Here is a 19290-nt window from a genome sequence, read left to right as displayed (position 1 = left end):
CATGTTAGGTGCATACAAAAATCAATAAATAATTTTCCTTGTCTAGAAAATTAGTGATCTTTTTATATGATTACATGATACATCTTCAATAGATGCATATTGATTTTTTTTCCCATTTCTGATTTGTCAACTTTTCCATTTCTCTTTCTTTCAAAACTCACTTAGTTACCGCATCAAATAAAACGAGGCCAGACTAACAGGTCTACAGTTACCAGAATCATATTTTTTCCACTGACAGATGGACATAACATCCATAAAAGGCTGAAGAACCTGGTGTTAAGTGCATTTATTATAAGACACTGTAAGATAACCGACAGGATAGAAGGCAGGGGAGTGAGATGTTGCCGGTGTTCTGCAGAGACAGTTTTGTGACTGAGTGTATTTAGTGCTTCCACTAATGACTCTGGCTCAGAAATGTAAGCATGTGAAAACGAAATATGGTCACAACAAAACCAAGAAGTGAATGTTTTTGAAGATGAGAAGTCTAATCATTTCATTGAATAATACTATTCAAAGTGGAAAGTGTAACAAGAATGTCACTTGAGAATTATACTTAAAAAAAGATCTAATTCAAACTCCTGCTATAAGCTGGGGCCTCAGAAGGAAAACAATACAGAAAGTCCTGGATCTGCACCCACTTGGAAATGAAAGTTAGCTCCATCGTGAGGAAAACGTAAATATTTACTTAGGATGCACAAAAAGACTACATGCAAGAAAACACAGCGTCAATGATAGTTTAGAGGGAACTGGTGAGACTTTCACTGGATCTGCATACTTAGAAAAGATTCACCAACACTGGGACAGGTACACAGGTTACTAAAATGAGCAGGGATATGGCAAATCTGTTTTATAAAAGGAAACTAATGGTGTGGTTTGATCAGCCCAGTAACTGCATGCGTTCAGCATGCATACTGTGCCTTTTTCCAACATATCAGTGAAGGATGCAGAGATATACTGCCACACTCTTTCCTGGTCTTCAGAGGAAATGGATAGTACAGCCAAACACCATCACAGAACAAATGTTGTATGCTTACTGTGCATGAATTTTTGTTCCTTACCATCACAAGACTGAAGTTCTGTGTTTAACTTCTAATTAGCTCTTAGGACGGAGTCTGGAAGGTTTATGAATGGAATTTCTAGACATGTTTTTCTGAGGGAACAGGGATTTGAACAGTTTCTGTTTAGGCTCTTCCTAGCATCTAGAAGCACCTTCCATTTAATAAGGTGACTTCAACATTTTGAATTAAACACACCTTCTAAGGTAATCTGGCTATATAGTCACAGTAATGTCCACTGTGCACAACAAAAGGAGACCCAGAAACCCTCGATAGATGAGCTGGACTTGCCCAATTTGGCGACTCATCTGAGATGAGTAAAAAGAGGGGCAATCTGCACCTGTTCATGAACATGCTATCAAGGCTCTACCCATCATCTGTTCTCACTTGTTTTCAACAGAGAAGATTTGGCATAGTTACTCACATTTATGTGCTCAGTAAGCATGCCAGATTTCAGCCTTTTACCTTATGTCATCTTGACCTCATGACAGATCTTTCTAGAAAGATTTCCCTGTTTTTCCAAGGAAATGCCAGAACTGGCTGGAGAGGAAGAAAATAGAGTATGAGATTTGTAACACACTACGATGCAGTATAGGAATTTATTTCCCATTCAGGAATGAAGACAGATGTGAATGAAGATACAGAGCCTTCCAGGGTCTGGCCAAACGTCCATTTAAACCAGTACCCTTCCTGTGATTTGTCCCTTTCCCAGTCAGGAAAGTCGCAGCCAATTTACTTGTTCCTACTACTTGCCTATGCAGTACCACACCTTTGGCCATTCCTTTTTGTTCTCTGAACCTTTTCTAGTTTTGGCCATCTGTTTGAGATGAGCAGACTGGAACTGCCTACAGTATTAAAAATGCAGGTTCTTTGCTTTTTTCCTGTAGTACAATGGATGTTCTCCAATTTGTTCTCTCTTCCTTTAGTAACACTCCCTGGCTTTATCTTCTTTTTAAATTATACTGAGCACCAAGCAGATGTTTTCATGACATTATCTACTATAAACTCAAAACAGCTTTCCTCTGTTTTAATGGTTAGCCCAGAACAGATTGGTTTTCCACCCTTGCATCACTTAATATTTTTATCTACACTAAATTTTGTCTGCCACTTTACTGGCCAGTCTTGGGACTCCTGTACATTACTTCTGTCCTTCAAAATCAACCCTTGTTTCTAATTCTCTGGTTGACTTAGTATCTACTAGCAAACTTTGCCATTGCACATTTTCTCTCTTCTTCTGGGTAATCCGATTCTCTCTAAAACTGAACAGACTGGGCGCGCTATCATAATCTCATGTTTTCTGAGCAATCTTTCTAGAAAAGCCTGATAATCCATTGATCACACAGGCTCTGTGGCATGCTCATGGATATGCAAGTCGATTGCTTTGCTCCCTAGAGCATATTCTGATGCAGTTCCATATGATAAGCTAATAACTCAAAAAGTACTATGACAAAGTGTACAACACAACACCTTAAATGGACGGTCTAAATTTGAACTACTCTAATATTTCAAATTTACTTGATACTTCATACATTTTTTTTCTCAAAATACGCTTACTATTTTATGTAATACACTTCAGGGAAAAAAAAATATTCTAAAATTCTAACTGATCTGTAAGGGATAGAAAGAGCAATGCATTCTTTTTAACCAGTGTTAAGTCTCGTTTGTGTGCTTGACCTTTAATTGTTTCCGAGACATGCAAACAGAAATGTATTCAAACAGAAATGTCACGTTCAGCCTATTTTCAATGTGAAAATAAAATTTAATTCTTTGCAGTTCTGATAGATTTTACAATTACAAATAGAAACAAGGTCTTTAAAATATCAAGTCATCACAATCAAAGGCTCAGGAGAGGGGTTTTTTTAGTACAAAACCTATAATTTTTTTATAATGAAAGTTTATTGCCACCTGTACTCATTTAAGCCATGTGACAGTTTGGATTTCTCCTGTTTAAAACAAAAATGGTATTATACTCACAGTTTATGAAGACTGTTAAGTCCAACAAACATTTCTGGAGTTAGGCAACCAATTCTATTATTTGAAAGATCCCTGGAAAAAAACCAAACAAAATGTGAAACATCAAGTCTGTCTTATTCATATACACATCTACATAACCACATACAGTCTCTTTATTTTTAACACATCAAGAGTTAGAGATGAACAAGAAATAAAATATTTTTCTTTAATGTGACATAACTGAACTAAACAGATTTAACAGCTTTTATATTAACATTATATATATTAACATGGGGGATTAGGGATGGTTGGACTGGATGATCTCTAAGGTCTTTTCCAACCTAGAAATTCTAATTCTAATTCTATTATTGAGCAATATTCCACAATTAAACATACCATACTGCAATTTATACTAATTTAATTGAAATGTGATTTTGCATATGAAACAAACAAAAAAATTATTTCCAAAGTAAATATTATCAAAGTTCCTAGCATGTTTGTTTACTCAGTAAAAACATTATGCATTTTGTTGCATGCAATATTCAGCTAAAATTGACACATTTTTACTATTTATTAATGTCTCATCTTATTGACAGCATCCTTTCTTGCTGAAGAACTGACAGAAACCAGAGAGCAATTACTTTTTGAGCTAGTAAGGTCAGTTTTGATAAGGACTTGCCAAGCTCTTTTAAGAGCAATACTGTGGCTGTCTCAGACCACAAGTAGTACAAGGCATTATGTTCTGTAACTCTTCTCTGCAGCAAGATGAATGGATGTTTTCTGTACAATTCATACATACAATATACTGTGTAGGATACTTACTAGAAGAAGATAAAAATAGGTATGAACAATTCTGTTGTGATAACAACATGAATACTGCCCCTTGGTGCACTTTAAACTAGTGTTTAATTTTTACATATTTGATTTTCAACCTTGATGCAAATTTTCCTTCTTATGAAGTATGTTTTTTTAAAATATTTGCAGTAATGTAAGGATTTTAAGAGATTATACATCCATTAAAATGTTAAAATTGATCTGAATATATTTTTCTTTTAGAATTAGTACTATTCCTTTGTTATATTGTGCCAATTCCCCATTTTCCTATTGTTACGTTAAAGTAATCAAACAGGAGAATAAAAGTTGTAGTTTGACATATTCAGTTATTGTTTTCATGGAGACATATCCAATTAGTTAGAATGTGAATGCAATATCTTTATAATTCACCACAAAGTCTTCTATCAGACAAAAAACATATTGTTGCACAATTAAATGATGAAACATTGCATTAGAATAAAAATACTTCTTAAATGCTTGTCAGGGACATTAAGTAGGCAAGAGCTGAGAAAATAGTGTGTGAGAAAAACAATATAGTGCAATAATTGCATATTAGCATTATTCTTAAAGTTTTCTTAATGAAAACTACATAGAAAATCTAAAAATGCAAGTTTAAGACAAACATACATACATACATATATAGAGAGATATATCTTTCTACTAGAACAGGTAAATAGTAAACAAGAACCTACCAATAATTCTTAGAAGAATAATGCTTTACTTCTGCCTAAGCAAAGTCCGAACACGTATGGAAGAAATGCATCACTGGGTGGGACATAATTTGGGTTGCAAAAGTACATTTCATCTAAACTAATCAAAACAAGTGCACATTTCTCTAAGTGTGGCACACAGTAAAATGGTATTTTTAACAAAGCAAAAGGCTACATTCTCTTTTCTCAAGGTTTGTTTCAATGAGTGCTATTTTCACAATAAGATACATGGCAGTGGCTGAAATCTCTATATTGTAAAACATGTTTTCTAAAAAAACAATAGCAAAAAGAAAAGACAGCTTGCTGCACATTCCTCCACACTAATATATGTTGTATTAGACATAATTCAATTTGTAATGTACAAAGCTCCTTTTCTGGAGTAAGACATTTAAGTTACTAATGCTGACTTGTAAAACTGATGTTTAGAGGAAACAAAACTCTCCTCCGTTGCATAACCAAGTGCCATAACTTTAATGCTTCACAAATTTTCAGTTTTCATCAATTTTGTGCGCACTTTTTTGAGCAAACCCTTTTTCAGTTTGTAATTCAAATCCAAATTATGAGACTTCTCCAAAACATTCACAGAAAACATTCTGATGTTGACAGCCTGCAGTTTGTCTCTTGCAGTTGCCCATACTACATCAGCTTCTGCTTTTCACAGTATCATTTATATTTTACATGTGAAATAAGAAGATGTCAATATAAAGTACACTCTTAAAGTAATTACTGTATTCAACATTCAACGGGAGTTTACGCTACTTATTCCTTTTGCTCAGCTCTCTGCTACCCAACAGTTGCACAGTGAAGGAGGGTAGAGATTTTCTTATTTACTATGAAACTACACTGATTTGTACCACACACGTGACAGTCAAGCAATTAATCAATTTTCTGTCTCTAGATTGCTCCCAGTGTAACTTGTTTACATCAGCAACAAGGGTTTTTTTTGAGATCTTGCATGACAAATCTCAATGTTGCCATTCCTAGTTGCTGAAGAGTCTTTTCTTCTCACTTTTCCCAGTGCCTAATATTAGACTTCCTCTTCCTTGACTTGTCTCTCCCGGCTGACCCAAGGCTCCACCTGTGCAGTCTTCAGATGTGCAGCCCATGACTCACACAGGTTTCCTGGTTTTCCCACAAGAGGTCAGGGTTGTGTTATTAGAGTATGTGCCCAAAGTACAATTAGAGCTCATTTTCATCATTTCATTGTATTGTTATCCCTGTACACAGAGTAAGAAAGTTTCAACCTAACGTTTTTGTTTGTATTAAAAACGTACATGCTACTCTAACTTCATCATTATTATGCCATTAGCTTTCTACCGAAACACACTAAAACTTAGAAAATTCCACTACCTGTATGATGAGAGATGGAAATCTTTTACTTAGTTTGTGCAGCGTTCATTGTACGCAGCAGCTAGGGAATTTAACCTCAGAGCAAAAAAAAAAGAAAAAGCAGAAGGACTTGTAAATCTCTTTTACTGTGCATTTGCATTCCTTCCCATGTAAATCTTCCCATCCCACAAAAATAATTCCTGTTTTCTCATAGGTTTCCTCATCATACATAAGACAGTACATACGATGCTAGGCAGATTTCTGGCATGTGCTGATGGCCTGTTTAGCCAGTACATGGACATTTGGATGCTGTCACTTGGAAAATTATAATAAAACAAGGTTCATCTCACTTTTCCTTTAGGTTGAGTAGATGTAAGGAGAGTCTGTAGTTCTTGTTAATCGAAAGGAAAAAAGCCCACTTGTAGATCTTAGTAACTTAGATATTTTTACCCTCTACAAATGTAGTTAAAAAATCAGCCAGTGCTTTCAAAAGTACAAGAACATTTTCAAAGGGAGGAATGCATTAATGACGGACAGGGAATATATTGCATAAGTTTTGTTTCCTTAGAAAACCACGCTAAAAATAAAGAATATCAAGCAGAGTCAATGTGAGAGGTATGAAAATGGTAGACAAATTCTGAAATATGACATTTCCTTTCTAACACTTTATTCCACAGACCTGGCCTGTGATAGAAGTAAAGTAGATCTTACATAACAAAAAACCCTAGCATAGCACAAAACATTGTTTACACTTATTTAAACCACTTAGTTTTATTTCTAATTGATATCTATAGTGATGTATTGTCTGCTAAATAGTTCATTAGGCATGTTTTTAAGCTTTGTAAATGTACTTCTTGGGAATTTATTGGAGAGCAAACAATCAAATTGAAATGGGAAGAAAGTAGGAGGGAAGGAAAAAAAGAAGCGAAAGAAAAAGGCATGGTAAATTTAAAAAGCACAGTTTGTGACTTTCTGTTTTACAGCCAGTGTTCTTACGTGATTATTGCTTGGTGGCATATTTGAGTTGCCCAAGGATAAAAACGTCAATATAAACACAATTTTCAGAATAATTCAAATGGAATTAATACTTACAGGCGCTTCAGTTCTGAAAGTCCATGGAAGGCCCCCGGCTCAATTGTGCTGATCAAATTATTCTTCAGATCTCTAGAGAGACATAATAGGAGGAGCAATTAGTTATCACTTTACCTACTGTACTACTGTTATACAGTAGGAATGTGAAATGCAATACAATTCTAACCTTTACTTGTCTTGTCTAAAACCAAAAATGAATTTCTTTTAAGTAGGAACACTGAAAGCATTGCATCATTTGCAGTTTATAAAAACATTTTTTTAAGGTGATTAAGATTAGATGTTAAAAAAAATCTGCTTCTTTTAATTCTTCTCCTATTTGTACTTTTCAAAACAAGCTTACCAGCCATTCTTGCTCCAGGAAAAATGTTTTAATCAATGAGTGAATAAAATAATCAGTCAGCAAAGCAAGGGCTTTTTAGTTTGCTTATTCATTGTGCTGTGCACTTTACACTTAATAAATTTCTAATTTCCACCTAATGTAGGCAAAGCAGTTGGCATGTGAGACGTAAACAGATTGGTCAGGTTTCTGTCCTGAAATGCAAACGATTTCTCATATTTGGCAGATAGGTGCTTCATTTTGCATTTGGTGACGATCCAGAGGATCGGCTGCTGCGCAGATAAAGAATATTTCACTGGCACTAGTAATCTCATCTGCTCTTGGCACAGTGCTTAGGGCCATGACATTGCTCTCAGCTCAGTCCCCCCAGAGATTTACTACTGAATTGTCTCAAGACTCTTGTGATGTGAACCCTGAGGAAATGCCTTCAGTGCAATTATATAAACAGGCCTAGGAGATGAATGCTGTAAATTCTTGTAGAGTCAGTGCTCATCTTCTGAGAATTCACAATTCAGAGGGAATGACTGGTGCACCATAATATCAGTGATGTTTCTCAGACTGGCCACTTTCAGGGTATTGGAGCACGTACACTGCTTGACTCTGCCAAAGCGCGGAGGTATCAACAGCCATGAGTCGTTTACGACTTTTTATTTTACTGCAAACAGAATGCACGCTAGGTGAAATCTTGGTTCCACTAGCTCTGTTTGCCCTCAACAGGGCAAGATTTCATCCCAAATGTTTAGTTCACAGTAGGATATGTTTTAATTTCAAAGTCAAAAGCGTAAATAAATATTTCTGTATTTTGGTAGTCATTTTTGCAGATCTTTTGAATGCGGTTCTAAAAATTTGTGTTGCACATTTTATTTTAGTGATGATGTTAATCTGTCCCTAACAAAGATCTGTCAGACTCTTAACAGTCAAGTTCAGCTTTCAGCTTGCAACATGCAACACTAAGAGTCCTTAAGAAGGTGATGAGACCTTCTGATTACTTTTGTACAAGACATTTTGTCTTACATATAAGAAATGCAGAGCTATCAAACGCACAACAGACCAAGACTGCAATTTTGATGGAAAAGAAACCACTAGAATATCAGCTCAGTTTAGAACATATAAATGTTCAGTTGCTCAGGTTGTAAAATCCTAACTGTAAACAAGGTTCAAGATAATCACTTAACGTTTGTTAAAGTCTACTCAGCTCAGCGTTCATGCTGCATAATCAGCAAGGTATGATACACAGGTATGATACATTGCAACGTGATCTGTCCAATAATTTTAGATTACTGTGTCTTTTTTGGTCCAGCTTGCTCTACATAGTGCTTTCAGCATGACTATGTTGCACTTGACCTTGTGACATTATAGAAAAAAAAAAAGGACCAGGAGAAAGGTAGGAAAATTGAAATCAAACAATAGGATATGCTTTGAGTCTTTTTAAAATATAAGTACTGCAAAGCATAGAGGTTTACTTACTAGGAGTACCTGTGATTAAGTAACTTAATTGAAGTTACAAGCATTCATAAAGCTATGACGGCCATGAAGATGATCAGAGGGCTGCAGCACCTCTCCTGTGCAGACAGGCTGAGAAAGTTGGGGTTGTTCAGCCTGGAGAAGAGAAGGCTCTGGGAAGACTTTCTAGCAGCCTTCCAGTACCTAAAGGGGGCCTACAAGAAAGCTGAAGAGAGGCTTTTTACAGGGGCATATAGTGATAAGACAAGGGGTAATGGCTTTAAACTGCAAGAGGGGAGATCTTGATTAGATATAAAGAAGAAATTTTTTACAATGAGGGTGGTGAGGCACTGGAACAGATTGCCCAGAGAAGCTGTGGATGCCTCATCCCTGGAAGTGTTCACGTTTCTCACTCATTGCTAAGCTAGTAAAAAGCATAAAACCCAGAAGTGCTTCCTTTTCCCTGCTACTGTGCAGTACAAAGATAAACAAGCATGCCTGTACTGCCTGGAAAAGAGAGTGAGTTGAAGCCCATAAAATTCTCCATAGTCTCAAGAAACCAGAAATATGAGTCAGAAGGAAGGGGAGAAAAGGTGGCACACAGGAGAGGAGAAAAAAAAAAAGGAAAGAGTTCAGGAGACAGGTGGAGGTGCCAGAAAGGAGCAGAGCTTGGGCAAGAACCTTTATGGTGATTTGAGCATGAAAAGCTCAAATGTGAAAGCTGCACAGGCTATGACTAATTTTCAGCATAGGTCTAAGCTCCTTCCTTTCTCCTGGATATCACATAAGGTAAACAATGGCAGAAACACAGACATCAAGGTTGGTGCTTGCACTGATTTTTTTCAGGCAAAGCACACAACCACCCCACGGACAAAAGAGAGGAATTAGAGGCTACAGCCATCCTCTTGCAGCTGTTCTGCCCTCTCCCTATTCCCTAATCCAGACAAAGCAGTTTTCTTCCTTGTTTTGTCCCCTTCCCTTCTACTGGATTTGTATGAAAGTGACGGTAGCTGATTTAATCACAAATGAAAATACAGGGGTTGATGTTTGTTATCATGGAAATGCTCTCTAGGAATTGGAAGAAGCTTTGGGTTTTTTTTATAATTTTGTGGTCAAGTGTTTTCATCTGAGTTTCCTGGTACCCGAAGCAGCTACTAGATTCATCTTTCTTCTGCCTTGATCTGCTCAAGAAGTTGTGACAACTCCTTTAACTCTGAATTTTCCACACCTTCTCATAAACAAAACTTCTGCAGTCTCTTCTCCAGAGTCCCATCAACTTGCAAAGACAAGTCAGTATGTTTGGTAAAAGTTAATCTATATGACTGTATTTTCCTTTAATGGTTTAGGATTTTTGCTGTGTGGGTGAGCCAAAGTCTCATTTTTTTTTTAACCTTCAAATATTCAATACTAAACAGTTTGGTCTACTCCGGTTCTGTTCACACCAAACATCAGGGCTTAGCTTTATCTAGACAGCACTACCAACAATATCCTCATGAATGAAATGTAGATCCTTTTGCTCATACAATATTTTAAGTGTGTAATGACTCAGGTTGAAGTAAGTTCTTTAACTTGCAGAAGTCCACGTGGAAAAGACTGGAAGGACACTGTTCTCATCATGTGAACTTATATATTCTTAAAACTTGAAACACAAACAAACAAAACAAGACAAAATAAAAACACCAACCCAATACTATAAATCCTTTGGATCTATGCTGATTTATCTCAGGCTTTACACCGGGACACATTTGAAAACCACTTAAGAGATATAATTCAGAGCAAATATCCACATTTCATTTAATCATTAATCTTTATATCAATCAGTACGAGTGGCAAACTGTTGGCAGGTGAGCCAGTCAAAATAACCAAGTAGACAAAAGGTCTTCCATTTACTGAAATTCTCTGTCCTAGTTTATGGAAACTCTGCTCTATTTCCCCGTAACTTGTAACCACATAGGAAAAACCAGCATAATCCTAAACTATCATCTACAGAAAGAAAAAAATGCAAGTTTCATGTTAGTAAAAGGCAGATCATTTCAAGGAAAAGTGCCCATCACTTGCACTGTCCAAAACAAGACATCGGGTCTCCTAATTTTGGAAATTACACTTAAATTAGGTAGGTAATTTTCGTAAGGATATTCTCAGAAAATTGTAGATGATTATACTACCCACAATACTATCACTTTCTTAGTAATTAGTATTATTCTATAATGTTTCCATATACTTCTGGCCTAACTAAATAGGTGTTTTCCTCCTTGTCATCTTTGACGACTAAAATGTGATTAAAATAAATAGATTAAATTATCACAACTGTTATTCACTTACAATTCTTACTTCTACAGTAGGAGAAGCTATTTGCTCTCCTCCCACTTGTATTTTTTACAAAATTACTTTTATTAAACTATTAAGTTAGCTTCTCCTATTTTCTAATTTAGCAAAGAGTTTGTTACATTGAAGCCTTATAGCAGAGTATCTAGTTTCACTGAGCTAAATAAAGAAACCAGAGTAAATTTGGTTGTATGTTTACATTTTTTCCCCAAGAGCTATTGCTGAGGTTTGGCAAAAGGTCATGATCCAAGGCACGCCAAACAGCAGCCCAGCCTGGGCCACACACAGGCACACATGCATACGTACCATGCAAGTGATTTATCACCAACCAAAAGAAAGAGAAGAGGGAAAGAACCCCAGTATCATAATATTGAATGACTCAGTTAAAGCCCCAACAGAAAGCATTTTCTAACTAACCGCTATGGGTTTGCATCATTTCTGATGCAGCATTCTAACTTTAAAGTATCTATTCTGAATCTGAATGACGTGTCATTAGTGGTGTGGGTGTATATATCTAGTGGTGTGACCTGAAAATAAACCAAAACCAAGTGCCTTGTACAATTACAGATAGATGGAAGCTACGTGAAGTTAGCTGTAGTCATAAGAACTGCAGCACTTGAAAGGCTGCACAAAAATAAAATACTACAATATATATTGAAATGTGTTTCCCCTAATTTTATTACACTTGCTACATATACTTGCTGCTTGGTACTCTGGTCTTAACTAGACCTGAATGAGTAAGAAGATGGAACGGACCATGTTATCATTAAAAACCAATCTCAAATGGTTACAGTAAGTTAACAGAGGAGAGTCTCCACTTACAAGTCTGACTTTACATAAATTACATACAATAACCATAAATCACTGTCTTCCTACAGGTACACAGATAATTTGTATGTATACACAAACAAGAGTCCTACAGGTAAAAACACTCGAGGATTCTTTTACTAAGTATCACAAGCTGCTGGGAGTTTATCATCTTACATATTAATCATTAAACTGACTTTTACTTACTAGAGACATTTAAGAGGAGCTACCTCAAACAAAACAGCTTACTTAAGGAAGGGAAAATCAGTGTTTGAAATACTCACTTCCTGATGGCTTAGCTGAGAGGTAAATGAAACAAGAGGAAGAGGCGACTAATGGGACTTTACAAGAACATTTAATAGCTACTCCAGGCATCTCAGCTATTAGACATCTTCTGTGGCCAAATCCCTGATTATCTAAATGTGTTCTTGAGACTCTTGATGCTTCAAGTTCACAGTATGCACTTACACAGTATAAAGCATAGCAGGAAAAATTGCTAAAATATACACAGTCCATTAACAAAAGAATAAATTTAATCTTAAATGACATTCAGATATTTTACGCATTTTGTACCAACATCTATGCCTTCAGACACTGCAGATTCTTCCTCCAACTTACAATAGATGTACTGTAGATATTTTGAATACATATTTATAACAAGAATGTACAACTAATTCCAGTACTTCGTTCAAATTCCTGACATCGATACATCTTTCATAAAAAATTATAGGTTGCACCAAGAGGACATCTGTGTTTAGAAAGCTGTCATTATGGTGCTGCAAACTCTCCAAAAAAGCTCTGAGAAGAGCAATCAGTTGTTGAAGAGACGCCAAATACCAGTGAAATATGACTGACTTTCCACATTTTGCATATTACTATTAAACAACAACAACGGGGCTGGGGGTGGAGGGAAGGTCACATCATCCACTTCTTTCTCATGCGAAATATTGCAGCTAAACTAAGTGGCCCCTTTTCCCAAGAAATGAATGCAGACTCGGGACCCTTGAAGAAGATTGACATTTAAAACATCATTACGATCATAGTGGTAGGAAAGACACATAGCCAATGATGAAAGACAACATTCCACACCTATCCAGCAGTCACGACAGCGACTCTCAGGGTTAGCAGTCCTGGATACAGGGACAAAGAATTAAGACGATGTTGGTAAAATGTATTTGAAGACTTTTCAAACGCACCCATCGGTACAGTACCTATCAGGTGCCAGTGACTCATTATAATACTTTGGTGGCCTGGATATTATCAAAACTTATTTTCATCTCTGTTGTTGGTGAATGCATTGTCAGTCACACACTGTAGACCAAGAAACAGGCAGGTTAATCGATATTCATTACCTGGTATCATCATAAATAACTAAAAGCGCTCCCATGAAACTCCAGAGCTGCTCTTTGTTATTTTTTTTTATGATGGGAGTGGATATTTAATCTACTTTCTAGTATCAGAAAAGTTATGGTTGAATTGAAGTTAAATTTAAAGATATAAGGATAAATGTTTTTTTAGATTTTTCTCACAAGGCAAACAAACATAAACATGCATACAAACATGCACAATAATTGTTCAATAATTGCCTGCCTTTGCAGACACAGAGGCTTCAGGTCTTTTGTTTGTTTAGCATGTTGGTGCATGTTGATTATGCATTTTTTTTTTTTTTTTTTTTTTTTGAATTTAAGCCATTACCAGTTGGATTGTCTAAAACTATAGACCCTAAAGACCATACAAAAAATAACAAGGTACTAATGAATGATCGGAAGTTTCAAAACAGTCACTTGATGGCAATAATGACATATAGAACAACAGAAAGGTCATCACATTTTTGTTTTTTAATTTAAGAACGATGACTCATTCACATCAAATGTGCTGTAGTAATTTGGTAGTTATTCATTATTTAGGAACATGCCTAAAAACATTAAACAAAGTGCCAATAATGGCAGCTGACATGAAACAGATACAGGCTTTATGGCAGTTGCTTGCTCAAAGTATCCCACAGAATGTTGTAATGTATTTAATTTTAATAGTAATAATCATAGAGTAAGAATGTAAGGCTCAGAGTACTTTAATTGAAGAAGCAGTATGTAAGGAAAAGTGAGTAAAAAGCTTAATAAAGCAACTTTCATAGCAAATTTTTTGTTGATACATTTTTCCATATGTATATATGAGAACAGAACTTTTTAGAAGACCAATTTATCCAGCACAAACTCAAGTTTCATTCATTGGTTCATTTCATCAACCAATCAAAATCTGGGATGAGGATGCAAAGATGTTTGGTGCCTACCTCTAGTTTATCATTTTGTTATTGATATCTCAAAATGAAACGCATTTTCTAATAAAGAAAAATCATCTGTGTTTTCCAGATTCTTTTTCTTTGGTTTGTTTTGAAGAAGAAAAAAATTCAGCAAAATATTCAAATTCCTAACATACACACTGTTCTTATGTATGTTTTCTTCTTCTGGAAAATGCCACAAAGCCAGAGATATACAACAGAGTCACGTTAGGTCTGAAAGTTATTGGCTACGTAGGTGAAAAAACATGTGCTTGGCAGTTGTAACCTGGGGAGTCAAGACAGAGTGGCTGTGCTGCCCAGCAGAAGGAGTCCTGTGGATCAGTTCCATGGGGCTAAAACAAAACTGAAAGGTTAGACGCAGTAAATGCTACGGGAAGCACACAAAGTGGATTTCAGTCTCCAAAGCTTTGCAGGCAGCTCTGCAGTGCCAGCAGAAAATGCTTCCATTGAGTGTTTGTAATCCTGCCCTGGTGTACAGCGACAGATTTGGCGTAACGTTGATTATGATAGCAGAGCTTGTGTCTGTCCATAACTATGTATGTATGATGAGCACAGAAACCTTCGGTGCCTGAAAAGAGCCAGAAGCTTCCTTAATTTCTACACCCATTGGGACTTCCCTGTGTGTTCATGCCTAGAAGGCAGTTCAGCATGGGTTAGGTTTCTTGACACGTGCTGCACTCCTTTTGAAAAAAGGCTAACCGTTGGGTGAAAAAGAAGAAGAAAAAAATCAGCTCTGAACAGAATTCCAACTTGTGAGAAAACTGTTTGCAAAGAAAGTGGAAAAGTAGGGGGGAAAAGTAAACTCGTTTTTTTTTGGTTTTTTTTTTTTGTTTGTTTGTTTTGTTTGGGTTTTTTGGGGTTTGTTTTTTTTTTTTTTGAAGTGCACAGACTGAACAGAATATAAAATAGACACATAGAAAGTGAATAAAAAGTACTTTCTACTGAGAAAGGTTTAAACTCGAGAGCAAGAATTGTTATTCCACATTCTAAGACTGCACTTATTTGCCTGTTACAGATTTCCAGCAACATGTATTCAAAATCCTTAGGTCAAATTTCAAACTCTGGAATCACAATTTAACACCATAATTACAATTTTGAAAATGAAATATTGGAAATTCATCCAGTATTTTCAGAAGTGCATCTAATTTAATTTTCCATAATCAGATAGGGAGATTTACATTTTTCTACTAAATTATCAGAGGTATCAGAGTAATGAAAATGTGTTTTATCGGCTATGAGAAACATAAAATACACAAATCATTGTATCATGGAGTTTTGGGGGTGTTTTTTTTTTTTTAAAGGAAATGTTTGATTCTTTTGCTGTTACTAAACTAATATTGACTTGGAAAAACACAAGCAATTCAATATTGAATTTCAATTTGAACTTTGGAGAACAATTTTCTTCTATGGCTTAAAACATACAAAGAAAAGAAGGAAGAATTCCACCCTGAGCTGTAAAAGAAAGATAAGTACCTGCAGATGGCCCATAGATTAGAGTAGTTTTGAGCCAAAAATAAAATAGTTTACTACTCAGTGCACATCAATAAAATAAAAATCATCTTTCCTATAACTTTTATTTTATTGCAGTGTTTTCGTAAGACAGAAGTAGAACACTTTTAAAAATAAGGTGGTTCAAGAATAAAATGTCAAGGAGGGACTCCACCTTTCTGCCTGCTTACTATTTCTATTTAATCTCATTAAAAGAGTAAGAATCTTAATTAACGGTCTCACAAAGAACATAGTCACCGATTTTATACTGAATCCTGAGCGACCTGCAGTCTCATGACGGGAGGTGGACAAGACAACACTGCAATAACCTTCACCCATCTCCAGGAATGAGAACACTCAAAGCCATTTTTCGCATTTACCTGGGAATATGGCAATGACCAGATACATTCCAGCATCACCTACCGCAGGAAGCCTTTTACAGGTAAGGAGGGGAAAAAAAATAAAAATAGTAATTCAGCCAGTGTTAGAGGGAACATTAATTACATAGAAATTCTGTCTTTAAACTGTTAATAAGAAGTGGTTTAAGGTTAATAGGGTAGAATTGTCTATAAGCAGTTTAGCTCAGAGGAATTAAACCTTGGTGAAAGACTGGTCTGGGAATTCTTCCCCAGATGCTTCTGTTTTACATAAACTGAGGCTTTGGTTATAACTTAGACAAAATTAAGTAATTTGAAAAACAACCATGTGTGCCAATAAGAAGACATGCAGAATTATCTTCTCCTGCAGAAATAAGGGTTAATGAGTATCCTCTTCAACGACTCTGAAGAACTTCCTTGAGTATTTTCACTGTACAGTTTTTACATTTGCACTTTCCTACAGGTACTTGCAGAAATTTTAAAATACTTTTTGCTAAAATTTCGTATGACGTATGGATGAATGTTAGAGAAACTAGAAGGCTGAAAAGCAAGGAGATCAGATGATCTACATGAGTGTACAATTTCTACACAATCTTTAAGCTCACCACCATATACTTTACATGCTGTACGATGCATATGTTGTGAGATTTTTAAGTAAAAATTATTTTAAACAAACTGAACAAATTATATTTCTTCTACCTCAGAAGTGCCAGAGTAATATTAATTTCAAGTCAAAAACCTCTCCTATTAAAATAATAAGTTGACACATACTTCAAAACTTGTCCCTGGTGGTCCCACTTGAAATGTTCTCTTTCAATGATTTCCACGCTTTGTTGCTTTTTTACTAGTGTTTCAGACAAAACTACATTTTTTTTAAATAAATTTTCTTTTGTTTATAGAAATGTCTCACTTATTCAGCTCTAGAATATGCAAAGATTATTAAAAAAAACATAAAAAAAAAATCAACACAGTTGTAATAACACACAATAGTAGCTGAGGCCACAGGAACACCCACAGGTCTTCAAGCCCTGAAAGTATAGGAAAAAATGGAGGAAATGGGAAAGGAAGCACAAAAAAAGCATGCAGGGAAAGAAGGAGCGTGTTACCGTTGGAGATAGTTATTGCTGAACATTGTTAGTATGTTTTGTTCAGTTAGCTATCACTTCCTTTTCTATCCTTCTCACTGCACAGAGTAATAAAACTTCTTTTTCCAGCTTGTTTTTTCATACCTTTCTTCATGGTATCCCTTATCCTACCTTCTTCACATTGCCTCTCTCTCAGCCCCTCAGCAACGGTGCTTTGTTTCCACAGTCTCCTTACGTAAGGCCAGGTATCCAGCTTTTACCTCCCACAAATAATTCAGTTTATTCATCAAAACCTCATTCGGGCATGAAGGGGGTGAAAAAGCCCACAGGTGCTTCGAGAAGCCACAACCCAATTTCTTTGCTCCCTGCCTAGCCAGCTGTGCCATGCAAGTTTCCTAACACGTTATTTTATTTTCAGTTAGTTGTGGAAGTGAATTAAGGACTGTATTTGTCAGGAAAGCACACACGCTATATTGAGAATAAAAGAGATTATGCAGCAACAGACATCTCACTTTAAAGCTCAGAATCATGCCCATATATGATAAATCCTAATACAACTATTTCTCTACCAAAAAAACTTAATACCTTCCATTGCTGCTAGAGCTAGAAGTATTAAGGAAGAAACTTTGATGGCAGCAAAGGTGCTTTATGGTGGCAATTTTAACACATGTATTTATAGATCTGCACTTGGTACCTCTTCTTAAAGGATGACAGCATCTGACACAAATCACGTGTTATCTTAATCACATCACTATATAAAACATCAGATGAGTATATCATACTGCTGAGGTGGTTGAATGCACATCAGGCTACTGAACTATTTGTGATCCTAATGGGAAACAGGAGCCTAGATGCTCACAAAGTCAATTAAGTGACTTTCTGAAATACAAAGAAACTTCATGTTATACAAATTTTAAAAAAAGTTTATAATTTGAACAGCTCTATAGATTAACTCTACAAGTTAGTTTATTTTATATTTCTGTCATTTATAAATAGAATTTTCTGTCGTCTTTAAATAGAATACCTTATATAATTTTTCTAAGGAGCAATACCCTGATAAATCTATTCATGACTGTACCATGCCAAAAATAATCTTAGTGTTTAATCAACCACTTTGTTCAACTATACAAGTAACAATTTACATTGCAACAAAATGATGACTTAACAGCAAGTGTCCAGGTAAAACTCCAAAGAAACACTGCAAAGTCTTTTTACACATCTGCATTTTAAGAGGTGTATAAAAAGAATTCCTTATAATAACAATGTTTACATTTAATAAATGTAGCTAAACTGGTAGACTATTAGACTATTATAGGTTAGGAATACAGCTACATTTGACCCTGAGGAACTGGTATTGTATTTAACTGTACACGTGCTTTGCACTGACTGACAACACGGGAAAGATGCTTTTCATTCCAACTTGACTGCAAAAGTGATCTTCAAATTATGACCTTTCATTCCTGCCTACAGTTGTCTAATACAACTTTCTTTCACTCTCTTTCTAAATAATTCACTCACTTTTAACCACTAGCGATTTTCCCTCTATTTATTTCCCTTTGCTTACATTGTTATCCACTGAATTTCAAGCAGGAATTTCTATCCTTTGTAATGGTTTGCACATTTTGTATTCGTGCAACATCTGTAATAATTTTGAAGATGTTTTTCCATTAAAAATATTTCCTTGGGATTCTATTTAATAGAAATATATGTCTTATATTAATTCCTCCCACTTTGAAATATTTTTTATATTTTACACATGAAAAGATATATACAGTATGTTTTGCCCTTTTAAAAAGTGATGAATCCAGTACCTACTCATAAAACACATCATAGTACTAGACTGTGATCTAAATGGTTTTTAGCCAAAAATAAAAAAAAGCTTCTCAGTATTTTTATCTGGTAAAATGAATTATTGACTTGAAGTTTATTACCATCACTTGCAAACATCATTCTTACTAAAGAAAGCTAATAATGTTCATCTTTTCTATTATGCAGTTATGAACTGCTTAGATACTAGGATAATTAATGTAATATAAATGACTATATAAAGGCAAAAATGCCTTGATTATGTGAGAGACATAAGAAGCACAAAGATAATGACCATTCCACCAGTAAAATATGATGGCATGGAGAACTCTTCCAACTCTTCAATTACA

General features: G+C 35.5%; 1 protein-coding gene across 1 annotated transcript in view; it reads right to left on the bottom strand.

Moving 5' to 3' along the window:
- LOC104378168 (adhesion G protein-coupled receptor A3-like) overlaps window positions 1-19290 on the bottom strand; it is a 293441-nt gene that overhangs the window by 179385 nt on the left and 94766 nt on the right. Inside the window, exons 3-4 of the mRNA XM_086616497.1 lie at window positions 6974-7045; window positions 3030-3101 (exon numbers count right to left, since the gene is read on the bottom strand). Of these exons, the coding sequence (XP_086472623.1) occupies window positions 3030-3101; window positions 6974-7045 (144 nt within the window). The remainder of the gene's footprint in view (window positions 1-3029; window positions 3102-6973; window positions 7046-19290) is intronic.

The sequence above is a fragment of the Tauraco erythrolophus genome, chromosome 9, assembly GCF_009769465.1.
Source record: "Tauraco erythrolophus isolate bTauEry1 chromosome 9, bTauEry1.pri, whole genome shotgun sequence".
Lineage (NCBI taxonomy): Eukaryota > Metazoa > Chordata > Aves > Musophagiformes > Musophagidae > Tauraco > Tauraco erythrolophus.
The sequence above is the reverse complement of the archived record's forward strand: the minus strand, read 5'-3'. Positions and strand labels throughout refer to the sequence as shown.